The sequence below is a fragment of the Daktulosphaira vitifoliae genome, unplaced genomic scaffold (assembly GCF_025091365.1).
Source record: "Daktulosphaira vitifoliae isolate Bord-2020 unplaced genomic scaffold, ASM2509136v1 Scaffold_5, whole genome shotgun sequence".
NCBI classification, from domain to species: Eukaryota; Metazoa; Arthropoda; class Insecta; order Hemiptera; family Phylloxeridae; genus Daktulosphaira; species Daktulosphaira vitifoliae.
In genome coordinates this window covers 16,228,339-16,255,123 of record NW_026099576.1, presented here as the reverse complement: position 1 = coordinate 16,255,123, position 26,785 = coordinate 16,228,339, and the positions used below count along the sequence as shown (strand labels likewise).

At 31.8% G+C, this 26,785-nt stretch overlaps 1 protein-coding gene across 1 annotated transcript in view; it reads left to right on the top strand.

Annotated features, from left to right (window-relative positions):
* Nucleotides 1–26,785, top strand: part of LOC126907254 (protein slit) — a 96,100-nt gene that overhangs the window by 54,063 nt on the left and 15,252 nt on the right. Inside the window, exons 2-4 of the mRNA XM_050688380.1 lie at nucleotides 2,834–2,905; nucleotides 4,521–4,592; nucleotides 14,255–14,326. Coding sequence (XP_050544337.1) covers nucleotides 2,834–2,905; nucleotides 4,521–4,592; nucleotides 14,255–14,326 — 216 coding nt within the window. The remainder of the gene's footprint in view (nucleotides 1–2,833; nucleotides 2,906–4,520; nucleotides 4,593–14,254; nucleotides 14,327–26,785) is intronic.

Here is a 26,785-nt window from a genome sequence, read left to right as displayed (position 1 = left end):
AACAATACCGTTCTACTATAATGTTTACCGTTGACTTGAGACTAACAAATTACCCCTTTTTTATTTATCGTGTACTCACTATTTGTAATTTTAACTTTTACAAGTGAAAAAAGAACTGCCCTCTTACTAAGGCAATTACGCGTCGGGTGTGACTGCCACGACTGGCGCGTACATTATGATGTATTTAAACAATAGTATAAACATTGTCACATGTTTTAAAACAACTGTGTAAGTACAATAAATAATTACCCAGACGTTAATTAGTTTCTCGGAGTCGGTATTTCTAGATGATTTCTGGTTGTTATAATATATTTAAAATCCTTAGATAGTCTTTTCAAATACCACATATCACTTAACATAGATACAATTGTCAACAAAATTTTCGGAGAACTTATGTAATTTGTTTATATATGATGTGTAATTTTTCTAGAATTTCTGAGAGGCTAAGCTTCCCCCAATTTTAGCTTATGACTGTCATGTATATTGTATAAAAATAATTATTTTACTAATATCCATTAATAGTATTGTTTACACGTTAATTTTGTTGATTTTAGATCTAGTAATTTAAATAATTTATACATTTATGGCGGAATAAATTAGTAATTATTCTATACTAATTAGCTATTGTACCTTAACTAACTGTGACATTCAATGATGTATAATTAAAAACTAATAATTCATATCCTCGATTAAAATATTTTGAATTTACAAAATATTGTAACTCATGAAGAATATTTAGAACCATTCAAGTATAATTTTAACATATTAAAATACTTTTTATCAAAGTAGTAAAATATTTTTTCTTATTAATCGTGTAAATCCCTAACCTTATATTTCATCAAAAGTATTTTTTACAAGAATGAATACGATTGGTATTACATTCAGTACCGGGCAACAGTGTTATGTAAATGGCACAGTCTGGTAAAGGATAATAACAGTATTGGTCAGGAAGAAGGAAAAAAATTACTAGGGAGTATAAATATTGTATGAAATAGTATTTTACTGCGGGTATTACATTATGTTGTTTGGCTGGCTCTCGTCAAACGGTAACTATTCAAGTGGAAAGCCAGCAAACAAGTTAAGCGGCTTTGTTGGGGCGCTTTTTATCTGAAAGAGATTATGATCGGAATATAAGGTGGTCCTCGTCGTCGCCGCATCATTTTCTATTCTCATTGCTTCTGTGCTCGATGAAAAACACAAATCGACCATGTTCACGAACGTTTGAACAGACAAAGAGTATGCCGATGGTCTAAGTGGTTTTCTGTACTGAAAAATTATCGATTCTCTCCCTTTTTTTTTTGCTTGAGGTTCTTCATCGACACAATAAAATCTGGATAAAAAAATTAGCAAAAATGTGTTTCGGATGAGTTTTAGACGAAATTGTTGTGTACCTGCTGCGCGTGTAGATGCGTTATCTTTGAACACATCTGTACGGCGTTGGGTGCACGTGATTGCAAACGATGTCGAATTGTTTACCTTCTCCGCGGGACAACTTGTGTAAAAATTAACCATATTTAAGGTTTATCGTTTCACCGCGTTAGACTCAAAGAGCGTAAGGTATACAGTTACCGCAAGTAAAATGCCTAAGTTTTAATCAGTATATCTATTTAGTTACACGAGTTTAACTAGATTTTATAAGAATTTGAATTATGCCTACAGAAAACGTGTAAAACATAGAAAAACTACCTTGTCAAAAACATTAAAAACAAACAATAAATATGATGTACATTTTGATATCAACTTCTTCTTCTTCCTCGCCTTAATCCCAACTACTTGGGGTCGACTACCCTTATCCTAAACTTTCACGTGACACATTTTGATATCAACTAAATGAATTAATCTGTTTTAAAATTAGTTCTGTAACGGTTTCAATTATATACCTATTTCTTAAACTGCACATAATGTAAATACTAGTTAGGCTAATAACTTTGTAATTAAAATCTAAAACTAATGAAATTTTTTTTTATTTAAGTGTTAGTTCAATACTTTTTTTTTAAATAATATATTATTTAAAAAAATTTTCAAAATTTACAATAATTGGCATCATTATTTTTTCCTAACAATTGATGTTATTCAGATCCCTCAGTTTCTTATCAATAGTTTTTTTAATAGTCCCTTTCACAGTTGAGTAAAAGTTTGGCAAAAATATAAAGCAAACTATTTGCCTAATTATGAAAAAAAGTTAATTGATTTCAAAAACTAAATCATTNAAAGCAAACTATTTGCCTAATTATGAAAAAAAGTAAATTGATTTCAAAAACTAAATCATCATCTTTAATTAGTATAATAATTAAAAATGTTCCAATTAATTTACACTTTACCCTATGTGATTGGCTTATTGTTTGTCGGTAATTCGACATGTCTGATTTATGAGTGATAAATGGGTCGTATATATTCAGGTCACAGTGTTAAATCGTCTCATAAAAAAAAAACACAACATTAAATTGCAGACACGAGTAACTGGCTGAGATGGTATGCAAAGTACCTTTTGACCCTTAGAACTAACATTTAGCAACGTGTAACCCAAACCACACAGTGTCCACAGTGAACAAATCAACAGGACAACTATGCGTGAAACATAAAACATTGAAATTTTATTACACGTGTAACCAATGAATGTTTTGTCATTGCTACAAGTGGTTTATACCACAAACACATAAAAACTATCAATGATAGTTAAACAAGTTTTATTAGAATTCTCAAATGGTCCATAACATTTGAAAAACATTGTAGTGTGTTAATTTTGTAATAATAAAATTTGATCATTTTGGTATTTTACAACTCTGTAGTGCAATAAATATCGCCCGTCTAATTCAGTTTATCTTATTTTCAGAGATTTGCAAGGAAACAACATCACTACCATATCGTCGACCGATTTGACCAATTTGACAAATCTACGAGTATTGTGAGTATATTTCATCTCAGTTATTTTTTTTATATATAAAAACAAAATAGTAAATACTTAAGAGTAAATGTGTGTACATTAAAAGGAAACTCGATTTATGCGTTTGTGTCCCCTTTTTTTACTTTATGTTTGTTGATTTTGTCTGGCGACCTGTAAAAATTTAATATATCCTACACAGACGATTCTGTGTGTGTGTGTAGGACGTTAAACAAACATAGGACGCTTTTCCGACTTACCTCAGTGTACCTTTTAGGTTCCCCGAATGTGGTGCACGCAGAAGGAAATACAAAAGCAGGAAAAACAACTGCATCAAAAATGTAATTTTTTTTTCTTTCATTTTTTTTTTTATCCAACTTTAGCTTAATACTGAGCGATATTTGGTATATAGATATTACGCATATACGTTTAAAATTATTTTTCGATATACCGAAGCGGAATAAAGGCGAATGTAAAAAGGCACTGTATGTATTGAAAAAAACAACTCGTTTTCTCATTATTTGTGTTAATAAGAACGGAAACTTATTTTTTCCACGCCCGTGAACTTCGCCTTCAGACTTTTATTATTTATTCCAAGTATACACAGAAAAATATTACAAGTGCGCCCCGTGGCCACTTGTAAACATTATATTCGGGTCTTCTCAGTTCTCTTCTATAAAAACTACGTTTTTATTACTTTTTTTTCTACGTAAAATCAACATCTTCAATTTTTTAACTACCTCTATATTGTCAATATTTTTTCGAACGGACTGCATCAATAACATCTATTCCTTTTACTGCTGTGTATTATTGTTTTTTAACGACCACTAATCGACAATTTACTGTTGGCCTATTCTATTCATTTAATTCAAACATACTTAACATAATATCAATTATTTGTCTTGATAGTATAAATTGTTCACATCGGACGATATCGGTTGTATTGACATCATATTTGAATACTTGTGTTTATTTACATAATGTTTTCTTAATACCCACGACAAATAATAAATTTAACACTATTCACTGTGTTATCGAAAAGCCTAAATGACGAGGTATTTTTTTGTCATAATCAAGTATGATAATGAATAAGTTGATTGATAAATCCAGTTATCACATGATTAAATTCTCGTTGACCCATCGCTGAAGCACAATTGAGTACATTTTATCGTTGTACAAATATCTTGTTTTATAACGCAAGAGGTATTAACTGATAAGATATATACATACACCTTCAATATAGTTATGATTGTTCAGTAGAGGTGTAATATAAAGTCCTCAAAACTCTATAACTTGAACCGTCGTGTTCTGAAGTTCTATTTACTTTGTAAGTAAAAGTTTTCAAACTCAATTGAGACGTGAAAAGTAATTTTGTTAAAATATCCATACTTTTTCTGATAACTCTGTCGAACAAGTCGAGAATTATTCTTCCGGTCGGAAGGATTTGTTACTAATTAAATTCGTAGTCTACATTGTTTATTTTGTACTCAAAAAACACAATCAACATCATCCGTTGATATTTTCTCTCGTTTTTTCTACACTTCGATCTCCCTTCAGCTTTGCCTTTTTGCAAAAAAACTTTTTTAATTGGAAAACGTTTCACTTAATATTGTTATTGGTTTCTTTTTTTTTTTTACAGGCAATTGTCAGACAATCAAATCCATACGATAGAGAAAGGAGCGTTCAAGCACCTCGGCAGATTGGAAAGATTGTAAGTACATATAATAGTTTTGAGACTATAAAATCAATAAGATCTGATTATAAGTAAACGTTGGTAGCTGCAGTTAGGTCTGAACGATAAAGATATGCGTTTACCAATGAATGTTCTGTCGAAATCCGTTTAGTTTGTTTAACTATTAATACTTTAAAGTCTTACTAAAATTAAAATGTCAAACGCTGGAGCTTAGATCCGAGACAGTTTGTGTACGTAACTGACACGTGAGGTTAAAAGCATGTAGTAGACGTCTCGACGGTTTTGACAAATGAAATACAAAAAAAAACAACATACAAATACAAATGCTTCACGGAATTAACTAACCGTGCTACTATAAGACTTAAAAAATTATTTCGAGGCGTGTTGATGTTTGTACTTCTGGCAGCCTATCTGTAAAAAAATAATAGCAATGTAACTTGAATACATTTATACAAAACTATCCAAAAGAAACTTGACAATCGATAATAGATCAAAGAAGCGTTAAATAACTACAACACTATGCGTTAAAAGTGTGTATGTCATGTACCAAGTGTGAAAATGTTTGATAGAACACTCGAACCTTTTAGAAATTCTGCACTTTGATGTAATGACTGATGGCTTTGGTAAAAGTAAGGATTTCAAAAACGGAACAATAATCTGTCATTTGAATGACCCGTTGATTATTCGCCATACAATTTCCGGGGTCTATTCAACTGCGGCATTCCCAGGATTTCTATAATACCCTGTTGTGGCGATAGCAATGGCAGTATTGCATGCCTCTCACTAACTGCATACTAACTCCCATGCCCAACTAATTAACTTATAATGCCACACGTATACACTATACGCTATGTATTATGCATGCGTTATTATCGTTGTTCCAAATATACTTCTGACAAACACATCAGTATGCTCGACGATAAACGCACTCGGTTCGCACAGGGTAGTCGTGCGAGCCGCGTTTGTTAGGTGAGTAGGGGTAGGAGTTTTGCAATAAATAACATTTGCCACTTCTGTTCGGTAATGATAGTCGCGTTAAAAGCAATTGTATTTCCGCCATTCTAATTATTTAATGTCCCTTTTAATCAGCCTAATCTAACGAAGATGTTGGCGTCACGCAGATCATTTCAGCCGTGAAAATTGGACCATGCAGTGTTTTTTTTTCAGCAAGAAATACTTCATACTATATTTGGATACTGGACATAGAACTTAACCGAATTTATGCGCATTTTATCATCACTGCGGGACCCGAGTCTCATTTGATGTATAAAGGCGACGTTGTTGATTACATCTGTCATTTAGATAAACGTTGTGACGACATACCAACTTCCCTTTTTGTTCACAACATGAAATACTTTTTTATGTTCATTATAATCTGTTATATTGTCCATGTTCCACGTACAGTGTTCAAATAAATTACATGTTTTTTCATATTTGATGTCTGGACAATCTAATTCTTCTCATGATAAAATGAAAACTAGAAACGCTTCACCACAACAAGAAAAACTTAAGAAATAATAACTTATATACATATTATACGCTGTATGTAGACATGCAAGGAATAATTATTTATGAGGATAGTAGAAATATAAGGATAAGTGATACACCGTAAATGTCTTCTGTGACCTTAGATGGACTTGACGTTAAGATGAATTAATGATTCTGCCTAATAACATTAAACGACAATCTTAATTGTGTACTATTCAATATTTAAAAATATGTATTTGAATAAATCTGAACATCCGTTTCCTATTTTAAAAAAGTCAAAATCAATGCAAATATTTTTTTAAGATATATAATTTTATAATACCAATAAACTAAACGTTAGATATTGTAATAGAACAATTGAAAACTTGTAGTCGATAAAAAGACTTTTAGATACAAACTGTTCCAGATGATATAGAATATATATATATATATACACTTGGGCATCCACAAAGTCTTAAGGCTTATGGCCATAACCTCACGTCAAACGAAGCAAGACGTGCCAGAATTACAAGTTTTAAAACGCTCTTCACGCAAATAAAGTTTAAATGTGTTACTCTATTTATGCGATTGCTTTTGCTAGTCGTATAGTTAAATAAAATGAATCATTTGTTCTTGTGATTTTAATAACAAACAAACTATAAACATTTTAAGTTTAAAAGCGTTTACTTACATTTCTCCCCTTGTCAACCAAAATTAAATAACACATTTAAAAGTCTCGGGCGTTTTAATTTATGTGGCGAGCTCTTGAATGTAGAATTTGCATGGGTATTGTTAGTATAACACTAACAATAATAACATAATACAACTAAAAGTGGCAGTGCGAGACTAGCGGGTGAGCACTTTAATTTTATCTTTTTCTTTGGTACAAATTCATTTTGCTCGATGGTTTTCGTCTAATGGATACGGCCAGCCGTTAACAACATTTAAGTGCAACACTTTTATTGCCGACGAATTGATAGAAATCAATTGATTCGCGTTATTCGTACTAAAATCGAACGATTTCCTTATCTGTTTATCTTTATTTGTCTTTATCTTTTTGATACCACCTTGTTTGCACCTTATATATTTTAAAGCTGGACAAAGCTAATTTATGTATACCCTTTGGCATTAATATCGCAGGTGAGATTGCCAAAGGTCACCAAAGACTGTGGATAATTGCGTTCTGAGCCCTTTCATCCTGCCACCATACAAGCTTTCATTAAAATCCCGTCACGGCGGTCCATTACTGTGGAACATTTCGTGGCCACGACACTTTTACCACCACCCATGGGCAAATTATTATTAATATACTTCGAAATTCTCATTTACTGAAAAGGATAGCCGACGAATCGACCCTGTACATCCAGCCCCTCCCATACACAACAATAGGAGAGCACATAAAATATTTGCTCCAAATAAAATTCCCCGTCGTCGATAAACCATGGCAAGTACGCGAGGAGGGAAAAGTATGAATTTTTATCGCTGCTACACATCTCCATTATTTTTACAAATTAATTTTCGTAAACCACACGTATACTAAACAAAGCCGGTAAACCAAAGCTTAACCGTACAAACTAAAAAAATAGTTTAAATTAAAACAAATGAACTCGATTATACCAAAGTCATTATCACATACGATTTATTTTAATTATAAAAAGTCATATTACACCAAAAATATCCACCTAACTTTTAATATAATTAAATTTTGACTTCCGACCGGTACTCTTAACCGTTGTCATATTATTAAGCCGATGTTATTATTTATTATGATTTCGTTGTACACGTTATTATTATTGCCGCCGTTTGACATTTAAAGTTTAAGACTTAGGCGATATAATGGCTGTCATTTGCATGCGTCTTTTGTACTGGAAACTTACAGTAGGTTGACGGATTATCAACTACGTGTATACCCACGTATTCCATGTAAACGCGTTTCCTACATTAAGTATTGTAATATCGAGTTGCTGTGCTGAAGAAAGTAACATTATATACTACAGTGTGATGTATCTAAGTATTTCGATGATCGAAAATTGAGTACATTTTGTATACACACAAAAATTGGATAGTTATTTTAACCGAGTGCGGTTGTAGTCGTACACAATCGAATGTAGATATTCGCCAAAGACTAGTTGAGTGATGATTTTAATTATATCTGCTGGATTAAAACAACACTAGTTTATAACTTTAGTTTGTTTAGAGACTTTCTCGTTTTGAAAATATTGGTAATGGTTAGAGTTGGATTCAAATTAATCTACACCCGTAAGAGTTTAAATCAAGAGACATGTTGTTTTTGCAATAACTTTTCATATTTCTTATTTTGAAATTTATCAATGGTCAAAGTGCCGCGCTAAATGTCATTGGCACCCTTGGCCAATCTTAATTTTGGCACCCTCATTTAATATGTTTTTAGTCAAGACAACATTCATGCAAAAAAAATATATTCATATTTTTTTGGTGCCCCGCAAATGTGTAACGCCCTAGGGCAATTGCTCTCGTTGCCCACCTGAGCACGGCCCTGAAAGTACAGCACAATGTAATTAATTCAATAGTCTGGTATATTTTACATAAATTAAAAAAGACAACTCGACCCATGACAATCTAACATCATTGGTTGTAGTTAAAACAATTCTAATATTTTTTTCATGTGTAGGAGTTAAAAACTCCAAACAGGACACTATTCAATAATCCTAACATGACCAAACTTGCTACTTCTCCTTGAAAATTGTAATTATTATTAGATTTTATGTCGCAGACAATTAACGGTTGGTTAGTTTCTGTAAAGTGTTCTGTTAAAATTGTTCTGTTTTAGAATTCGTACTTTATTTACTCGCGGAATTGTCACTGCCAATTAAATACTTCATTTAAATCGACTCTAACTATTAATACATATAAGGTTGATGAAATTATCATTTAATAATAAAAAATCAGGTTTATTTATGAAAAATAGCATTATATAAACCTATATCAAAGATATACTTAAAGTAAATGTCAAAAATAAATTTAACTTACTTTAAAATTCATTAGGCGTAAATGAAGTATTTTTAGTATGTTATCGATTAAATTTTACTTAGTAATTAAAAATAAAAATAAATGATAAACATGTCCTAACAAGTAACGTGGCCTCAAAACAAATTTAAATAACATATGAATGTCGTAAATGCTTTATAGCAACTAAACAGTTTTTATCTGATACCATTTTTGAATTATGTGAGAGTTTTTTATCCGAAATAACTGATGGAAATACTTCCATGCACATTGCGATACATTTTTCTCGCGTACCGCGATTAATTAAAAAAAAATGTTTACGACAAAAACTGATAACGAATAAAATATGTTCTGCGATGAAAAAAAATCGCTTTTTAAAAACTGTTTGTAGTGGTAAAAGTTTGCTTTAAACGCGAGAAAACGCTGGTGTGGGTGCTCGGAGTTGACGAGCGAATGAATTAGTTTTAATTAAAACTCCCATGAAAAGCAAAAACGATTTTCCATCAGGTAATTAATTTTTAATCAGTTTAAATAAGTTTTTCGATTTTAATAGCTTTTCTTAGCGTTTTACAACCGTAGACGTACTACTTCAAGAGTTGTATAGTCACATAAAACTAATCGATTCTGGATAAAAATACGAAAGGGTAAAAACGATAAACATGCTACACATTTCTGACTTTCCAATGAATCTCGACGGAAACTTGACACGCCTGGAAACCGTAAATCGATACGAATAATATCGATGAGTGTCTGTATTTTTCTTTTTGTCTCTATTACACGAACCTTGTGGTTCAGAAGCCCCGATTTTCATTTTTATGACTGGCAAAAAAAAACTGATTACAAAACTAATGATTTTTAGTAACTGATTTGCATTGTATAATATATACATCGTAAATTAAAAATAAATCCAAGATATAAATATATTCATTAAATTAATTTCGAATGAATCATTAAAACGAATCAATCATTCAATAGTTATCAATTTTTTTTGTAATTATCATATAACTGATTCAATTTTTAAATTAAGTCTGAAAGAAACACAATAAAAATTATTATGTTGCTTCAGTAAAACGAATACTAATTAATTATTAATATTCGCTTTAACTCTAACTATTAACGAGCGGTCTGTAATTTTTGCAAGAATAAATCACTTTGTACATAAAACTGTGCTCTATTGCAAAGCACATAGACTATATTTTTACTCTTATTCATTTCGAATGACTAGTAAAAACTCGCAACAATGTATAATACATTTACACTCTGTTATGTGTTTTTGTTTTATTATTCTTTGATAAATGAGTATGAAAATAGAGTTTGGACTGTTGAGTTTTGATATTTGAGGGCACGAACGGACTATAGCGTCGTAAATCATTTTTGCGAGACAACTTGTTCATTTGTCTTAAAACCAATGATTTTTTTTTTTGTGCGATGCCAAGGCAAATTTAAACAAATGTCGTGTTGTTTTTTATATTGCTAACTTTAATTTTGTTAGGAAAAAAAATCATAAACTTTTTAACTTGAAAATAATTCGTTTTACATTTCAATATTCATTAGATTAGTTGTTTTTGATTATTATATAAAAGTATATTTTTCCATGTCCTATCTTGATTTATCTCAATGCTTCCAAAAACTGGTCGATAGACTAAAAGTTCTTTTGTCTCATTATTTCTCAATTTTGTCTATTCGATCTAAAGGCTGTGATGTATTTTAAGTTAATCGTCTACATCATAAAAGGAGCCACCAAACTAATTTTTAATTAATTGCACGTCTCGATAAATCCATGAGTCATGGATTTAGCACGACACAAATCAGCTTTTAATAATACCGAATTCCCTGAAGTATGAACTAATTGATTGTTTTAACTCGTATTCCTGGATTTTATCGCTATTCCCAATATAATGTAAGTTTAGCCAGGTGGTGTCGCAATGCAGGCAACCATAGCTTAGAAAGATATGAAGTTGTGTCGACGGCTTTGGCGTTGACGATAATCTTCTTAGGCTCTACTATCCCCAGTGTTTTTATGGTTGAAGAAGTCGTAAAAACCTTGGGTAATTGGCTGTTTGACCGCAGATGTTCAGTTGATAATATTGAATGTGCAATATACGACTTATATCACATTTTACGTCTAAAATAAAACTGAAATCTGAACGTTACATTTATTAGTTCCACGTTTTAAATGCTTAAAAAACTAATATAGAACTGTTCGTCGCAATAATGAAACAATTATTCTCTTGATCAAGTTAGATAATATTACATAAGTGTTGGTTTTGTACTTCGAAGAGAATGCTATTGTGTTTTTCATTAACAAGCTGCCATAAGACGTTTAAATATTGACAACAATAACTGGGGATGTACACTACGAGTATAATATATTATACTCATAAGTATAATGGATTGCAAAAAAAATTATTAACATAATGCTTTTGTTATTCCATTTTCTGAACACTGTGACCGTAAGTTTATTAAAAAAAAAACTTTATCCCTTATGGTAGTTATAGAAAACGAAAACAAATTATCTTGTCACGTCGTTTTTTATTTCTCACCTCAATTTTTCAAAAATAAACATAACTAAGGGTGGAATTCATCAATTCGTCATTTCTTAACTATTTTCCGAAGAATTTTGTTATTATTTTCAACGCCTAAATTTATAAATACGCAAAAAATATTGTTTCATACAACAGCTAAGCTTTTTCAGATACAAATACTTTTAAAATAGACATAAAAATTCTTAGACGAAATAACTGTGTTCTTATAGAAGTGTAAACTACAATATTACTTATGATTTTATTGAATTACTAATTAATTTATTCATCGTAAAATAAAACGTTAATTCATGAGCAATTGATTTATGCAAATTAATTTTACAATGTTTAAAATTAATGGCTTATTTACGACAGAAAACAATGTAATTGATTTCTGTTACCTTGCACATTGCAGTACTACACCGCAACAACACATAGCTACAACAGATATGTTTGAGGATTCTTCAAATGACCAAGCTATAGGTTCACATGTTTTCATGGCATTCTTAATTTAAGTTGTATAGCCAATATAGAAAGTTTGGCTTCCGCCTTAAGATCTTTCAGTATTCCCTCTTTAGTTGTAGGACACTTTATGAGTATATTTTTACTCGCTCATTTATACGTATAAATCAATAAATTCATGTCGACTTACAGTCATACAGCATTAGTAAGTACATACAGTTCATATTATTTGAACTCAGTTGATTTGCATTTGATTGTATGGTTTAATACTCGAAGGTTAAGAGCAAAATTATGCCCCTCGAAGAAATATCAAAACCTATCGGTTAAAAATGTAATTTAACAGAAAGTATTGTTTCCTGTAATCCGAGTGCAAGAAAAGATTATATATTCTTGAGATTTATTTCAGATTCAGCACTTAAGAGCTATTCCCGTACATTATGCATTGGATACAATGTTCTTGTATATACCGGCAAACCAATTTGATCGTATTTCGAACACGGGTAATCACTTTCCTTTGTCGCGTACTGTAAAACAAAGAAACGCTTTCAATTGGATTAAATTCAGTGACCATTTTAATGCATTATAGCGGAGTTGCTTGCAAAACTGAAGCTGACATTACTAACACTTGTCAAACGACAGAATCGTTTAGTTATATTGTGATGACTCACTAAAACAACAGTAGTATTATATCGAGAACCGCTAAAGACATTTACAAAGTAATTTCAAAATGAAATTTAATTTTTAGTTTAAACTAACTTTTCGGGTTTCATCAAATCATTTAATTATTACCGGAAATCTGGAATGACTATGTGTGTAATGTTCAAGTTGGTCATTTATATATTGAAAAATTGAAGCATTCGTTTTAAATACATACCTGGCGAAATACTCGTTTGGCGGCGTGTAAGTGATTCAATTGCAAAAAATGCAAATATGAAGAAAATAAAAACAGATAAAAAAAATCATGTGCGGAATCACACGCGCATAACTTACGGTTGTAGCAAAAACGACTATTTCACAACTGTCTCCGAGTGTCGGTGGATATTCAAAGGGCGAAGCAGAAATTTATGCGGCTAGTGAACGCCGGCAATTTATTCATTTCACGTTACGTCTGCCCAGTCTCGTCGATTCGACATTTTCAAACTTGGAATTATTTCAGTTGAATGATAATTTACAACTCAAACACTCGGTTAATAAGTCACGAATTCAAGAATGAGAAAAATTCTCACCGATATGCAGCACTATAAACTAATTTACCTTCTCGGCGTTGTCAATGCGACGCATTTTCCCCGCACTGTTTTTCACCCACCAGTATCACAAGAACAATGATAATAATTGCAGCACGTGATCTGTACGCTTAGTGGGTACTCTAATTTAAACCGTGCGAAGTACAATAAAGTTGTCGGAGTCAATGATGCTTTATTGGTCTTCCAGGGGAAAATAACCGCTAAAATCTGACAGATCGGTGATTAATAGAAACTACCCGGTTGACCGTTGTGTTCGCAAAAGTGTATTATTTTCCACACCTCCCGCCACAAATACCCCTAAATATGAATTCATCGAATGTATTCGATGTTGTTGGCGGATAGCTTCACATAGCAATTGGTCAACGTGACTTTGATACATTAACCCACAGAAAAACATTTCCATCATACAACAATAAAATTGAACGACTGCGAATGACGTTGCAAAAAATATTCCCAACTTGGGTTGTTTGTTTTTTACTCATTTATTATTTTTACTCATACGACTTTAATATTTATGAATATGCATTTCAAATATATACGTGTGTATTTTATGATCTGTACTGGTTATATTCCTTTAACAAAGAAATCAGTCATGCGAGGTGACACATGAGAACTATCAACGCAGTAACATTATGTAATATAAATACGTTCAAATATGAGAAATAAAAACAATTTCCAGTCAGAATAGTGATCTAAAAAGAAAAACCATTTTTATATTTAAACATATTCGGATTCCATACTGAAAATAACATTTTTGTATATTAAACGAATGTTTAAGTATAGTAATAAAAATCGGTTGACCTGTTTCATACTTTCATAATAGTGTCTTTTTACTATGTTGTCAGATACAGCGTCATAAGATTATTTGAAAACATCTTTGAGGGAAAATATACTAAATAAATTGTATTTAATATTAAGTTAGAAACATGTTATCGAATTTGAATAACCCATTACAATCGAGTTGATTATAAATTATTTATATCCCATTGTCTTTTTTCAGACGATTAAACGGCAACAATCTCAAGGAAGTCTCCGATTTTGTGTTCTCTAACAATCCACTGCTGTCCAGACTGTAAGTACATTTTATTTATACTTAATACTTAGTTAAAAAAATTAAGTTCAATAAAACGTTTTTCTGGTCAATTGAAGTAATGCTCAATGTGTTTGAATTTTACACAAAAAACAAACAATTGTATCAAAATACATAATCATGAATGATTTCTCTAGTTCAGTTGTATCGTTTTCTGGCACACGTGGTCATGTATTTCGCGAATGAGGGGAAGACCCAATGATATTAGCAAACACTAAATTCCTATACGACCTCCGCTTACGCTCACCGTTATTGATATTTCGTCCGTGAAATTGGATTATGCTTGTATATATTGTGTCTGCTGGGCCTTGTTTACTGATTAATTACCCGCGCAAGGGATTCATACTCCTTTCGTCTTACCGAAACTCGACGTGGCTCATTAATCCAAATTACCCCAATCGAAATCGTAGTTGGTCGAAGCAGAATTAACGTCGAGATCTAGACAAAAAATAAATCGATACACGTGCAAAAACAAGACAATTAAATTCTCTGTCCATTGGTCTCGAGTGGAAAAACAAATCATTTAGTGTGTTTAAAATGCTTTCCAAAACCTTGAGGTGTGCGCGTGTAGTAAGTTATTAAGTATGTGGTATTTTGAAAAATGTTGTTTGACGATAACAATAATGATATTATTTCAATTCTCCTGAGATCGAAGAGTGTGTGTATATAACTGTAAACACTTTATTCATCGAACTATTCGATGTTTTGTAATGTCATGACCACTATATTGTTCATCACTTATCAGCGCGTTTATTAGACAGATTGGCCTCTCTATTTACTTATTCGTCTTCTATAGAATAAAAAATAACGATTTTTATCATACGACAGTTGTTGGACGATTATGTGTGTTATTTATGTACAGTAATGAGAATGTCTTTGACCCTATGTACATAAAAAACGCACAACATTACTAACACAAGAATGCGTAGGCGGCACGAGTATTTTACTCCGAAATAGTAGACCCGAATAAAAATAAAGTATAACAATTTTTTGAAAAAAAGTAACTTCTGAAATTGCTTTTTTCTTCAAATATTTAATACCGATATGATTATTTTTTTAAAAAACTATTTTATTTATAAAATGGTTCTTAGTTATAGTTTTTAGTCAATAATTCTATATTATTAAAAATGGGCATTGAAAACATGTTTTACTAAATAAAAAAAATTACTTAAAAAAAACAATTATTTATGTAGAATGCAAAATTATTGCCTTTGATAATTTTTTCATGCAAGCTTACATTAGTCTATTTTGTAATCTAGGAAAGAGTAAAAAAAGTTTTGTGTTCACAATACGCTTGTCACGTCCAAAACATTTAAAAAATTGAAAGTTAACTCTGTACAGCGTATGTTTGGCATAAAAATGTTTACTCCTTAGACTTATCAAACATGTTGTGTACCTAACTCTTGTTTTTTTTTTCGATGAATACGATCAAGACACCGCCTTGAGAAACTCATGATCCCTTTATCCCTTTCTCCTGCCGCGTACCAATAACACATATAAAAATAAAAAAGAAGATGTGTTGACACTAACTTATTCTCCCCTCGATTTGGTACGCAATGGTGTAGTGTACTTTGAGAACTTTTGAAAACGCCTCGAGCAACTTTCTTCGGATAAACCTAATTTGCTGTTGAATCTCACAAATCGCTCGGGCCATTTCGTCGACTCGAATAAACTAATTATCTACACATTATGGTAATGTACCGACTAGAAAGAAGGGCGACAACATCATTCACAACAAAAAAACTTCTTCAGTGTTTCCATTACGAATAAAATTCCATTATTTTCGACAACACAAATCTACAGGGAATATTGTGTATGTGTCAAATGTGTAAGCCTTAGTAATGGATAAAGTCACTATTCGTACAAACAAATAGTCTGAATTTGTTCACAATTAAGCGGATATTAACAATAATAATAATTGTCAAGCTCCATGTGGCTCACGGGAAACTTTAGGGTCAACATGGTCGGCATCTCCCGAACGAAGTGCAACATAATATCTCTGACTGCACTCGCACAATAGACCTATTAGTGATAACTTTATTTTATTTTTAATTACTAGCAGCTATAAGCTTATCTCTATATAAATTATATGCTTTGATTGTTGGTCTACCGCTATACTGCGCAGTTGGGTGATGTTTAGAGTCCACAACTCTTTTCTATTTTTCGAAACCTCGATTGTTATATTTAATCCATTGTCTCTTTTTGGAATTTCCCACTTTAAGCATTTAGCTTTACAAATCTTCGCTTCTTGAATATAATTTTGAATTTATATTCAAAAATACTCCACTTTGTGAAGCAATTCAAAAAGAAACAAAGAGAAGTTGAACCCTTTTACTCCCACCGCAGTAGCAAATAATATAAAATATATTATACAAAATATTTCTAAGAGCGCATATGAATATTTTAAACCTCGTTGTAATACTTACACGAAAACCGTTCTGTTTTCAAGTGCGTGTTACTGAGCGCGACGAATAATCGTCTCGCTGCTCGTCCGCTGAGTACATATTTATATGTCATAAAGGATAATTCGCCTCATAAAGTTAATATGTTTTAAATTGACGACAAAATGTGTTAACACACTATGTAGTATCTCAGTTGATTATCCACATAGTACGCATTTTGCTTTTCAAATAATGTAATACCACGAAAACTATCGGCAGCAGACGTCTGCTGGACTGCAGAACGCGTGCAAAATTTTCAATTGAAAAATAATAGTAAAAAAGGTTAATATTCATGGACGTCCAGACTCGGTAGAAGCTATGAGTGTAAATGCATTTTGTAGAGCAATCAAAACGAAATTTTTGTCTGCCGACGATAAGGACAAGCAAAAAAAAAAAAGGTTTTTATTTTTACGTGACTAGATTAAAACCTATTTGCCTGGACAATGGTCTATCATTCTTATCACGTAATACCTTTGTAAATAGCGTCTTAACTTTTTAATGGATTTGTAGACAGATTAATTTCCTTTCAAAAGCCACATTGTATAAGAAAATAATTGCACTGACCGAAAAAGATTTTTAGCTTAAATAGCATTTTTAAAATACTTTTTGCTAAATAAACACAGTGTAACCATATGCAAGAATTATCGAGGCTATCGGATTATCTTATTATTAAGTGAAAATAATTATGAATCGTTTTCTGTACCACAATAACTTATTATATGAAAACTAAAGTTTCTATTTAATAGAAACTTCAACAATTTTTTTCGATATCAATTTACGTTATAATTTGTAACATATTCCAGTATCATGTTGGTGTGAATCAAACCAGTTACTCTTTACGACACTAGAACTCTATTATGATGCTTCGAATTATTTTCCTAATCAAATTACTATAATAGCAGGGCACTTCAAAATATTTTGTATAGGCAGCTGTTTTACCCACACGCTTGAACCCCTTTCAATCGTATGTTATGAACTCGTTAAGTCTAATTCAAGCAAATGAACGGTTTAGACATTAAAAAAACTACATATTTTATAATTTGTCTAGTATTCATCGTCACACATTNTAAGTCTAATTCAAGCAAATGAACGGTTTAGACATTAAAAAAACTACATATTTTATAATTTGTCTAGTATTCATCGTCACACACTTGAGTACTTGAGTCGTGTTTACCATAATATAATACGAGTTATTAAATTCTGATGGCAAAGGGCTATTTAATGTGGGGATATATTCATTGGAAGTTGTTCATTAGCAAATAACCAGCCCGTGGATTTGATAAAGGCTTCATTTTTCATAATTTAAAAGCCCTTTGTACTGCTATAAGGGTTAATTAACGGTCGAGTTTCAACAAAAATTCCACTAAATATATCTATTCATTAGAGACGTTGTGGTAAAATAAAGGAACTCGTTGATGAGACTGTCATCGACAATACTGTCGGTCGTCACGGAATCCCGTCTTTATGCGTCCAACTTATCAGTAATCTCACATCAAAAGCTACCGAGTTACCGAGACATTAAAAAAATTATATTAAAACAGACGTTTTCCGTACACAAACCGCGTTGTTTAAATTATATTTTTAATGATGACCGTAATTAATAAACAAACATTTTTTTTCGAAATGCCAAAAGCATGCAAAATTAATTGATTACTATTGTATGTTTGTCGATTTATTAAAAGCAGTAACTGTTCTTATAAAACAGATTAGGAATCACAATAATAGAGTCGAATGTGCGTGGGAAAACACAAAACGAGTGACCAGGTGGTTACCAGATAGGGAGAGGGATATTTAGCAATACATCGAATATATTATATTAATTGGTGAAAGGGTTTGCCCTGCGTATTCAAAAACGCCTAGATAAATCTTTACTATCCATTAAATACATTGAATAACTTAAAATTAAATTGACACTGTTCACTATACAAAAATTATAATTTACTATATTCTCAATATTGTCACCGTATTTATAAGTCTTTTGAATATACTCCGCTAGAACAAATGGTCTATTTTACGTTTTTGAGTCAATTAAAATTTAATTTCACGTTATAACGTCTATTTCGTATTATAATTATTTTACGTACTTTATAAATTTAACATAATTTATTCTTATAAAATCTTCTAATTTAGAATTACACAAGTATTTGCAATTGTAAATCAATTAACAACATTTTTAGATTTTAGATTTCCAGTATCTTTAGAATTACTAAAAAAAATTACCTAGGTCCATGTGCTTTTGTGTTTAGTATTATTTTGATGGCCATTAAAACATATGAAAATTGTACTGTTCGCGTTATTCTATTCCCTGAGAACCTCATACAGCTCTTTTAGGGTGTGAATGATTACCCCCGTTTACAGTGCACATATAATCAAGGAGTTGTTGATTCCTGTAACCCTCCAAGGGATCAGATATGTATAATAATGTACTTTCTTCTTGATTATACTCGTCGCACGTCGGCATCGGGGTATTTCCAATTTCCCAATGAGTCATGCGAATGAAAGTGTTTCCGGAAAATTGATACGAACCCCATCACGACTGGAGGGCCAAAAAGAACGACGTGGTCCAGGGGTGAAACCAATAAAAATAGTGTTGGGCAATGGTCCGGAATTTCCATAGGAGTATATTTCAGGAGTGTGACGGATAGGATTGACGTTTGTTTAACACACCGAGAAACGACTAAGTAATCCATACAGTTGAGCGAAACGAGAGGTGATTCAGCGAGTGAACACCGAGAGAATAGCGAAAAGCTTTTAATGAAAAAGATCACAGGACGAGATATGAAAATTCCTATTTAAACCAAACGCCGTGCCTTCAGACTATATTCGTACCATATAACTGTAACTGGCTGACATATTTTTAAAACTATAGTACTGTTAAACAATAAATTGGCTAAAAAACAAAGAAACCGCAGGAAATTCGTTTGTCGACACACGAAATAATGCGATGTACGTGTGTGGCCGGTAATCTCCTTCAACAATGTTCTCCCATCTCGAAACATGCACGACCTAGGTTAACGACTCCATTAGCAGCGATGGTCATGTTGTCAGTCTAGAACAAATTTACGGTTCACGAACCATGTTTACCCTTATATTATTTTTTAGTACTCTGATATTGTAGGTACTAATTGATATATAAAGAAAACTAAACTGATAATAAAACACTTGGTATCTTTCGATTTGTTCGTTTCTTTTTGCTCCGGTAGAGGAAAGAAGTTGTAACGGGGCGGTGAGACATTAGGGAGTTTGAAAAGACCCTTGGCGCCTACGTAATGGAATCTCGACGCGGTGTAATATTCCTTTTGTATGTACCTCTTTTGCCTACACGTGTTTTCTATCGGGTGACAAAATTTAGACGTTACCACATATAAGAACACACCGATCCTGATGTATAGGTTGTTTTATTTTCACACCCAGTAAATTTGGGCGCCAGTAGCGACAAATGATGAACGAAACACGATCCACACGAATTGCGAAAAACACACGTTTACATAAGCCAGAGAACGTTATTATTTTCCATCATATTTTTGGTATTTGTCCTAATGGAGCTCATTGTTGGTCACATCATTGTACTAAAATAATAACCGCTTTCAACATTTGAATATGATTGAAGGAATTCTAATGTTTCATGAAAACTATAGCAGTGCAAAAATGAAATTCAATACATAAACAAACATACAACACACACATACGATTAAATGTATTTTTGTTAACGTAACATTTCTTGGACAACTGAATTATTATTACGACAAAAATAACTAATCAATACTCAAATATGCGATGAGAAACAAAGAAACCACTTTGAAATGCACTTTGTGTGATTTGTTTGTTTAGTTTAAATGTAGTATTTTTCAATATAAAATGACTATTTTGTGTTACTATAACTTCTCTAAGATATGTTAAATTTAGTTTATTAAATCGTTATTTATTACCTTTTAACAAAATACCTAGTTTTGATTTTTTTTTCATTATAATATTATTTTTATATAATATTTTTGTTAGATTTTGTTTATAATTTTAATTATTATTTATTTAATGAATGTGAACTTATTTTACCCTTCAAAGGTTAACTTTAATTTAATAAATAAATAAGCAATTTTTAAGTTAACAAAACTTTGTTGTTTAAAGGGAATTTATGTCAATGCAGATACTAAATTGATTAAGTAATTTTAAAATAAAATTGATTGGATAGTAAAACTGTATTAATATTTTTGCCACCTTAATCGGAAAAATGTCTGCTTAATTTGAGACTAGATTTCTAATTGCCGGTTATTATAACCAAAATAAAAAAAAAAATTTAAGTAATAAAAAAATATGGGTATTGTATGAAAATTGAACTACCCAGTTGTATAAATGCAAAATATATGTATATTTAATAATTACATTATTGTCGGACTACAAAGCTTAGGGCAATGACGAAGTTGATGAATTATGAAACGAAATTAATGTTGATACGCATTGACAAGAGGTACACAGCGTGTAGTATAAGGATATGTTTGCATTTTAATATTGCAATTTTAGTGGCGATATGAAAAGGGTCAGTGGTTTCGAGGGGTGTATTGTTCTTCTGGGTTCTTTAAATAAACATACACCGCGTCGGCATGCCAGTGACTCAGTGGTAAACCCTTCCGATCGCGGGGGTGGAAATAAAAATATTACTTCCCCCAAAAACAAAACGCAGAGACCAACGGTATGCACCTCCACCGCTACCGACCCTGTGCGACATGATGTGTAAGAATATGAGGGTGTAGTAGGCGACTATGATTACATGGATCACCCGGATTTAATTTATCGTCTGGCTTTACAATTATTGCTACTGTTGCAGGGGATACCGAAACACTGAAGTGATGGCATGACGTCACCTCTGGTTACGCATATGGTTTTTAAAGGAAGGGGAGTGACCAAAAAAAAAAGAATAGCAAAAAACCTTAAGTGTCGTTTTGGGAAAACTATCATTAGATTGGGGAAAAAACGTGGGTGAAAATCAACTGAATTATATTTCATACATGATAACGACAAAACGTGACAATACGTCTTACTACATAAGATTTACTTCTATTGATCTAAAATCATATTAAATAATTTTTATTATGGACAGCAAATAAAATAAATACTTACAATTATCGTGAATGCTATTATTTAGAAGATAAAATTCTTAACTCGATGAAATTTTCTTTGCTTAAAATGGTTACCATATAGCCCATTTCAATTTAAGTTCATAAAAAACTTTTAAAATAATTTATTTTTACTTTTATTTTTCTAAAAGAATAAGTTTTTAACAGTTCTCAATTAATTATTGTTAACAGGCATTGCTTAAAACACAACATTAACCAAGGGATCTTGGTAATATATACAATGAACACATGTTTTTATGTTAACGATGATGGTTTGATTAGTTAGCCTCACATAAACAATGTCCTATTTCATCTGTTAATTCTAGACATTCTATTTGTGTTATATCATTTAAGCAACTAATAATTAAATAAGCAACAGAGCATTGCATTTAAATGATTAGCACGGTATTTTGAATTAATATTGTGGTTAATTATACTTATAAAAAAAAAATTAACTATACGAAATTATTATTTTATTTTTAAATTCAAATAATTCATGGATAATTTTTTTTTTTTAACTAAAACCAAAAAACTCTGAAAAGTTCTTTAAGGTATTGAAAATTAATGAAATATTTGTAATGCTGAATATTTATTATGACCCAGGCATTATTTACTAAGTGTATAGCTAAATGTATACTGAGAATTCGTTGAACATTTCACAGGAAATTGTCTTATATTTCACTGGAGGATGGCGCAAATATCTCTGAGATAATCATTAGGTAATAATATGCAATATAATTTTGATGGGAATTTTAATGGACCGTTTAAAAAAATTATTACTATACCAGAGAATTACGAAATGTTAAAATAGTTTACAAATTTTATCAAATATTGTCGACTACAAAGTGCTAAAATACATTAATTATAAAGATGTTCTTTTTGTATTATATATTAATATATTAAAAATAAAGTATCTCTCAAAACAAGAAATAATTCTTAGTTAAAAAATTCTTTAAGATATATTTAAGTAAATGTCGAATTGAGTTTTAAGTACAATATACAGAATGGAACAGATCTAACTGACAACTCTTACAACTTTTCATACAATTGAATGAAACTTTAGGATAAGTACTTATTGAGTTACAAACATTTTAATACACAGAGTGTGTATGTAACACAAGTGAAGTATACGATATAAATATTCATCTGTACGAGACACCCACTCGATGTACTAAAATTCGTGTAACTCAATAAGTACTCATCGTAAAATTGTTATCGACCCATTGAAATTTATTATATGAAAATTTCTAAAAACAGATGCGTTGAAATTTTGAAAAAAATAATATTTTTCTCATCATTAAAAATAAATAGTACGAAATATGATTTTACTGTAGTCTAAGAACGCGAAAATCGTTTAAAAGAAAATAGCAACGCAATGATTATTGAATCAAAAGTTATAACAGATGTCAGTTGGACCTTTTCCACTCTGTATGTGATTAAAATTCAAACTTGAGTTCAGAATTGAAATTGCGGATTCATATGTATGTATACATCGTTTCAAAGGATATTGGTTTTCGTGACACCTTATATCCAAATTGCATACATTTCGGTTTATTGAAGAACACAAAACGGAAAGGAATGCTCTTTTGAAGTTTACTAAACTATGTCAATCTCTCGACGTTCTTTTAGCGTTAAAATTGTTTTCATTAAGAGCAGCCATTACCGAAAGTCTCTTCAACCCGCATACACGTGCGTGAAAAATTATGTAGTTAAAAACATTCCTGTACAATACGACAGCATATTATTACATGACTTTAGAAAAGGGTAAGAAGAGGTATCATAAGCGTGACCCTTGAAGCGGTGGTTTCACGTACATTAGTCTCTTTTGTAGGTCCATTAGCGTCACAGCATCAAGTAGTATGGATCGCGTGTCGCGCATAAATAATATTTTTCAAATAGCTTCTTTTTTGTTATTATTTTTAATACTCGGTTTTTAAAAATCTCGCGCGGTCAATTGATGAGAGCACTATACGTGAAATGAAAATAAAATCGGTCTCGACAATAGGAGAGCCTCGTGAGGGGTGGCAACATAATTTAATATAATTAAATATGAAGAAATCGTCCGAAGTACACTGACAGTTGATGTATTCTCTCAACACCCTCTGTGCCTCAAGTGCCGGTAAACATCGGACAGACAGACACTATTGTTATTATCATTTTTAAACAAACGAACAACATAATACACTGCCGTGTACGTGTGTGTCCATTGCATGACTATATTTTATAATATTGTATGAGTTTTAAGCCCAAATGTAAAGACAGATGTTTATTTATTTAATCGTGTCTAGTATGTCATTTTTACGTTACAGTTTGTACCTTCAACAAACCGAACTCTACATTATTTCAGTTTTATCATGCCATTTGAATTGTGTTACTGGAAAAAACGCAATGATTTTTCAGTCTTATTGGTCTGCCAAAACGATGCATATTTTATGTACTTTGCACGAGTGAAAATCCGTCGGTTATTTGTCACTTGTAACTTCAGACAACACCCAAATGAAAAAAGTATTAAAAACGTTCAAGTTTTTTCACTAGTCCACTTTTTGTGTGGTCATAAGAGGATTAACTCGATACATGCTGACGCAACAGACGGATATCCGAGACTAAAGCCTAAAACAGACTTCCGAAAAACGTCAATAATTAAACACTCCATAGCTCGCGAATTGTTCTCGGTATATGTAAGAATAATACGCATATGTAAGAACCTCTTGCACGTACTTAGCGAAAATGCACAGGAGATTAAACGAAATTGCTAAGGTATCTGATTAACAGTTCTCGTTTACCTCAATATTAATATGAACAGTAATAACAATACAAGGAAGTTCCTGAGGAAATGTTCCAGTTAAAAGCATTCTGAAGACTACATGTGTACAAATAACTAAACGACTAATAATTTCACTAAATTCTAAGAATATTTCATAAAACAGTTTTACATTTAATTTGTTATGAATTCCTGCGTATAAATTCTTCGGCGCAAGTAATTTATGATTATCTCGGTAAAAATACATTTTCAAGTATGTTCCCAGAGTATTATGAAGAGAAACTCCCAAGATGACAAACATAAATTCGGGCTGTACAACAACATGTTTAAAAAATACACCATTGTATACTGAACCAGTGGAAGCCTAAAAAATGAACTTTAGTGGCCGAACGATATTTATCGAAGTTGTTCGGTAAAATGGCCTATAAATTCCTACTTCTTACAATAAAAGCCGAACGCGTAAAACTTTTGACGATCGCCGAGTCTTTAAAATTTCAGATTTAACTACAGACCGTTTCTTCTTTACACGAGATCCTATTCTCCCTAAGATGTAATTTAATCTCGAAACGGTCTGATCAATGTTTTTACTTTTTCATCGGTCATATTTCAAAATAAAAATGAAAAATGATGATAATAATAAACAAACTCATCACTCGATGATCGATGTTGTTTTGACCGTTACAACAACATTCAGTTGCGGTTCCGGTGAATCACTCCGACCCGCACGTACTCACCTCCCGCCCCGTAATTGCGCATATGTGACGACCACATACACTTAAATAAACGCGCGCCACCTCATTTCTTCACCACGTCGCCGTTTTCGTCCCCTTGTTCTCTGAAAAGAAAACGCCGATTGTTGTGGCCGTCCCCTTATATCACGAGAATGATTATTATTGCCCGCAAAGCTGTCACCGTCGGGAGTCTCTCCTCCCTTTTGTGAATGTGTATATAATAATATTCTTCGATTAATATGAAGGTGCATGAATCACCTACTCCGATCAGTCATCGCTGCTACTGCAGCATCGACGGCGGCAGTCGAAGCGACAAAAGGAATAGGGTCGTCGTCGAGAGGGTCGTGCGGGCGAAATGGAGATTAGAAACGCAACAGGGACGACGGGCGTCTCAAAGTTTCACAATATTCTAACAGCTGATATTACTACCGGAATTCCCCGTGTATTATCATATAGATTACATCACATCGGTTGTATCCCTAGAGGCCGAGGATTTTCATAATAAATAAAAAAAACCTCCGGGATAAAAAAGACAGTTCAATTTTTGTCGTTGAACCTATTCCGTTTCTAACTAAACCGAACTTTGGTTTTTAATTGCAAAATACTAATCGCCAGCATTTATTACGTCTCCTAATCACAATTTACGGGGTTCGTTTAAACGCAATTAAAAACGAATGAGCGCAAACATTATTTCTGGTATTGCAGTCACTAAGCAATTAAATTTTGCTTTCGTATTCTCTCTTAATTTTACACAACGTTACTCTTTTCACGTTTTTTAATCAAACTTTAAGCCAAAAACGTCGCATAACTAAATTTGTTCATAATAAAAAACCAAAATATTCACTTTGAATTTTATTACTTTTTTGTATTGTTTGACGTTAAAAATGTATACATTTATCTTTTGTTCGTTGAATTCATTTTGCGTTCGTACCTGTATCTTGTTAGTTTTTCATTTTTCATCATTTACGCCTTCCGGAGCCTAATAAATCCGCACACACAAAGTTTATTTTATTCTTTATAGACTAGTAAAAATAAAAATCTACCCAAATATAACACAGCTGGCAATACTCCTTTTATTTTATGCAGTGGCATGTGTAGATAATTTACGGTAAATCTCTAGACAAACCCTAGAGGAGATGATGTTCATTGACGAAAGTGAATAGAACAACATAAATACAATAAAATTTAATGACAGTGAACTAATTTTTGCCCTATCGATAAATCTAATTTTGATAACTAACATTTAGTGTAAACGCCTCTAATTGAAAACACTTTTTGAAAACTTGATAGCTTTAGCACAACAAAAAATTCACTAAATTTACTATAACAAAATATCAATTCTATTAAAGCATTATTCTTTGGAAAAATATTCAACCAATGACAATTGACTAACAAAC